Source organism: Egretta garzetta, unplaced genomic scaffold (genome assembly GCF_000687185.1).
Source record: "Egretta garzetta isolate BGI_Z169 unplaced genomic scaffold, ASM68718v1 scaffold460, whole genome shotgun sequence".
NCBI classification, from domain to species: Eukaryota; Metazoa; Chordata; class Aves; order Pelecaniformes; family Ardeidae; genus Egretta; species Egretta garzetta.
Window position 1 is genome coordinate 337166 of NW_009258384.1, and position 4500 is coordinate 341665.

At 53.7% G+C, this 4500-nt stretch overlaps 1 protein-coding gene across 1 annotated transcript in view; it reads right to left on the reverse strand.

The window, feature by feature from the left end:
- EPPK1 (epiplakin 1) overlaps positions 1 to 4500 on the reverse strand; it is a gene marked incomplete at its 5' end in the record, with an annotated part of 30223 nt that overhangs the window by 23104 nt on the left and 2619 nt on the right. The window contains 2 exons of the mRNA XM_035897689.1: positions 152 to 526; positions 770 to 4493. Of these exons, the coding sequence (XP_035753582.1) occupies positions 152 to 526; positions 770 to 4493 (4099 nt within the window). The remainder of the gene's footprint in view (positions 1 to 151; positions 527 to 769; positions 4494 to 4500) is intronic.

Sequence of the window (4500 nt, forward strand, 5' to 3'; positions counted from 1 at the left end):
AGTGCTCCAGCAGGCGGATGCCGTGCTCCTTGACGATGAGCTCCTTCTTCATGGCCTGGAAGAGGGACATCTTTTGTCCTGTGTAGGGGTCGGTGTAGCCTGTAACAGCTCGCTCTGCACAGAGTAGTTTTTTCTGTAGCTCGCTGCCCACCAGCCCGGACGAGACGGCCTCGTCCCCGGAGAGCTTCTTGTTGGCGAGCGGGTCGATGATGAACCCAGTGGCAGCCTGCGCCTCCAGCAGCACCAGTGCTGTCCCTGGTCTCAGGATTCCCTTCCACATGGCCTGGTAGATGCTCATCTTCTCCATCTTGGCGGGGTCGGCCTTGGAGGGCACCAGCACACCAGCGATGCTTCCAGTCCCCTCAAGGTATCTTCTCACACTTTCCATTTGTGCTATTTCTTGTGCCGTCTCTTTTCCATCCTGGAGTTTTTCCATTGTTTCTTCTGTAATAATCTGAGCACTGAGAAGTTCTGACGCTGTTATTTTTTGTCTGAGTCCTTGGAACCAGATGTCCCTTCTGTCCTCCTCTGTTTTTCTAATGATGTTTAGTATGGTGTCGATGATGCCCTGTATGATGTGATGGGATTCCTCTTTGTATTTTTTCACCAGTTCTTTTCTTTTCTCTTCCGTGATGTACTCAGAACAGAGAAGGTCCCACAGGGAGAGCACGTGCCCTTTGTATTTCCCAACAGGCACTTGTACCTTTGTAGATAGCAGGGCTTTTTTTGTCTGCTCATCGATGTAGAAATAGTCACCTTTCCCCATGACCTGCAGCAGATACAAGCCGGTATCTTGGTCTTTGGAACATCTCTGTAGGAGCTGACTGTAACTGATTTTCTCATGAGTGTTTGGATCTATAAAACCTTTGTTACCGTGATCTGGATCAGAAAGTAGGAGAAACATATCATCATCCAAGTAGCCACGCCGGCAGGCCACCTCCACGGGCAGGCGGTGGCTGTGCACGGGGTCGATGATGCCACCGGTGGCGATCTGGGCCTCCAGCAGACGGATGCCGTGCTCCTTGGCTGTTATCTTTTGCCTCATGGCCTGGAAGAGGGATATTTTCTTTCCTGTGTGAGGATCTGTGTACCCTGTCACAGCTTGCTCTGCCAACAGGAGCTTCTTGTGCAAGTTGCTCCCCACCAGCCCAGAGGAGATGGCCTCATCCACAGAGAGCCTCTCATTTTTCAGTGGGTCAATGAGAAAACCGGTGGCAGCCTGTGCCTCCAGCAGCCCTAGTGCACATTGCTCGGTGAGGAGGCCCTTCTTCAGGGCCTGGTAGATGCTCATCTTCTCTTTCCGTGATGGGAGCAGAACCCCGGCAATGCATCCAGTGCCATCCAAGTACCTTTTGACGGTGTCCCTCTTTGTGAGGCTGGCAAGGGTGAGGCTCCCATCCTGCAGCTCATCTAGAGTTGTCTTGTTGATTATCTCAGAGTTAAACAGTTCTGATACTGACACATCCCCCCGGAGTCCTCTAACCTTGAGGGCTTCTGCTCTTTGCTCCATATCCGCGATTATTTTGAGGATGAGGGAGACAAGACCTTCCAGTGTGAGGGTTTTGCATTTGTACTGCATCACGAGTTCTTTCCTTTTCTGCTCGGAGATGTAATGAGAGCAGAGAACTTCCCAGATGGAAATTGCTTGGTCCTTGAACTTTCCAACTTTCACCTCAAGGGGCTTTGAGCGCAAAACCTGCTTTGTAAGCTCATCAATGTAGAAGTACTTCCCTCCTTCTTGTACAACTTGTAGCATGTACAACCCGGTCTCTGAATCTTGGACGCATCTCTCCAGGAGCTGCATGTAGGTGAGGTTCTCATGGGTGTTGGGGTCGAAGAAACCCTTGGTGTCGTCGCTGGGGTCGGAGAGGATCTGGTTCATTTCCTGGTTGAAGTAGCCGCGTCGGTAGGCCACCTCCACGGGGATACGGTGGCTGTGCACGGGGTCGATGATGCCACCGGTGGCGATCTGGGCCTCCAGCAGGCGGATGCCGTGGCTCTTCACAATCAGTCCTTGGTTCATAGCTTCAAACAGAGACATTGGGGCTCTTGTGTAGGGGTCAGCGTAGCCCGTCACGGCTCTTTCTGCACAGAGCAGCTTTTCAAAAATCTCCCCTCCAATTAGACCTGTGTTTAATGCTTCCTCCACCGAAAACTTCTTGTTTTTCTCTGGGTCAATGATGTAGCCAGTGGCAGCCTGCGCCTCCCGTAGCACCAGTGCTGTCCCTGGCCTCAGGATGCCCTTCCTCATAGCCTGGTAGATGCTCATCTTCTCCTGGCTTGGCTGTATAAGGACCCCTGCTATGAAATTGCTGCCCTCCAGGTACCTGCGAACAGAGTCCATTTCAGTGACCTCTTTGACTGTTTTCTTCCCCTGGCTGAGCTCATCGAGGGTTTTTTTGTCTATCAGTTGAGACTGGAAGAGGTCACCGGCGGACACTCTTTTCCGCAGGCCCTTGAATGCAAACTTCGTGCCTTGGGTCTCAGTCTCCTCGATGATTGTGGTAACGATCGTTACGATTTCCTGTAGCACTTCAGCATTCTCATCTTTGTACCTTTGCACCAGCTCTCTTCTCTTGCTCTCTGAGAGGTACTCTGAGTTGAGAAGGTCCCAGACGGACACTGTCTGTCCCTTGAACCGCCCTATGTTGACACAAACAGTCACAGATTTCAGCACCTCCATGGTTTGTTCATCCACACAGAACACGGCGTTTTCTGACAGAGGAAGGAGCCAGAGGCCTGACCCAGCCTCGTGAATGCATCTGTCCTTCAGCTGCTGGTAGGTCACGTACTCCTTTGTGTTTGGATCGAAAAAGACCTTGGTGCTCTCATTCAGCTGAGAGAGGGCTTGGTTCAGGTCCTCATCGAAGAAGCCGTACCTGCAGGCAGCCTGGAGTGGAAGGTGATGATGGTGAATGGGGTCGATGACCCCTCCCGTGGCCAGCTGGGCCTCTAGCAAGGGGACGGCATCTCCCAGGGGAATCAGCTCTTTCCTGAGCGCCTGGCACAGTGAGATGGTGCTCCCTGTGTAGGGGTCGGTGTAGCCGGTCACTGCCCTCTCAGCCAGAAGGAGCTTCTCCGTGAGCTCTTCCCCAACCACGGCTGCTTTCACAGCATCCGCCACGCTGAGTCTCTGGTTTGTTGCTGGGTCGCTTAGGTACCCAGTGGCTGCCTGAGCTTCTAGCAGCCTCAGAGCAGCCCCAGGGAGGAGGAGGTTGTTCTTCATGGCATCGTAAAAGCTCATCTTCTTTTGGGATGCCTCTATGAATACCCCGGCGATGCTGCCCGTGCCCTGCAAGTACCTCTTCACGCTCTCCATTGCAGCCACTTCCTCGGGAGCCCTTATGCCCTGAGCCAGTTCTTCAAATGTCTTCTCAGTAATGATGCCAGCATCCAGCAGCCAGACTGCGGGGACACTGCCCCGCAAGCCCTCCAAGGTGATGTGGGTGCGGGCTTTCATTTCCATCTCCCCAACCAGTCTGAGCACAAGAGCAACCAGCTGCTGCAGCGACACTTCCTCGGACCGGAACTTCTCCACGAGGTCACTCCTCTGCTCCTCGGTAAAGTATCCAGAGTGGATCAGCTCCCAGAGGGAGACCCCCTTTGCCTTCACCACAGTTTCTTTCAAAATCCGCTGGATATGTTCATCAGTGTGGGCAGGAGCAGCTCTCTGTGGCAGAGGCAGCAAGTGGAAGCCGGAGACCTCGTCCTTCTGGCAGCGCTTGATTAGCTCGGCGTAGGTCACGGTCTCTTTGCTGTCGGGGACGCAGAAGACCCTGTTGCTGTCACTGGGCTTAGAAAGGGCCCTGCTTGTGTCCTCATCCAGGCACCCTCGCCTCTGGGCAGACTCTATGGGGATATAGTGGCCACACGTTGGGTCAATGATGCCTCCCGTCGCCATCTGCACCTCCATCAACTGCATGGCCTGTTTGTCAGCAATCAGGCCCTTCTTCATGGCCTGGAAGAGGGGTATCTTCCTGCCCGTGAAAGGATCTTTGTAGCCTGTCACAGCCCCTTCTGCATGCTGCAGCTTCTCGTGGACTTCTGGCCCAATGACTCCCTCCTTGATGGCATCATCCACACACAGTTTCTGGTTGTTCACCGGATCGATGATGAAGCCTGTGGCAGCCTGGGCCTCTAGCAGTGGGAGGGCTACTCCTGGTACCATCAGGTTTTTCTTCATGGCCTCGTAAATGCTTATCCTCTGGTTTGAGGGCTGGAGTACAATCCCGCCAATGCTGCCCGAGCCGTAGAGGTACTTTCTGACGGAGTCCATCCGCAGGACTTCCTCTGGTGTGACGGATCCCTCCAACACCTTCTCAAACAAGGCCTTGCCAATGACACCCGTTTCCATCAGGTGGTAAGCGCTGACGCTGCCCCTCAGGGCTGGGAACTTGACGGGGGCCCACTTTTTCATTTCCTCCTCTAACATGATTCGAATCTGCTCCAGGGTGAGCTTCCTCAGCTGGTAGTGGTTGAATATCTCTCGGCGCCTCCCCT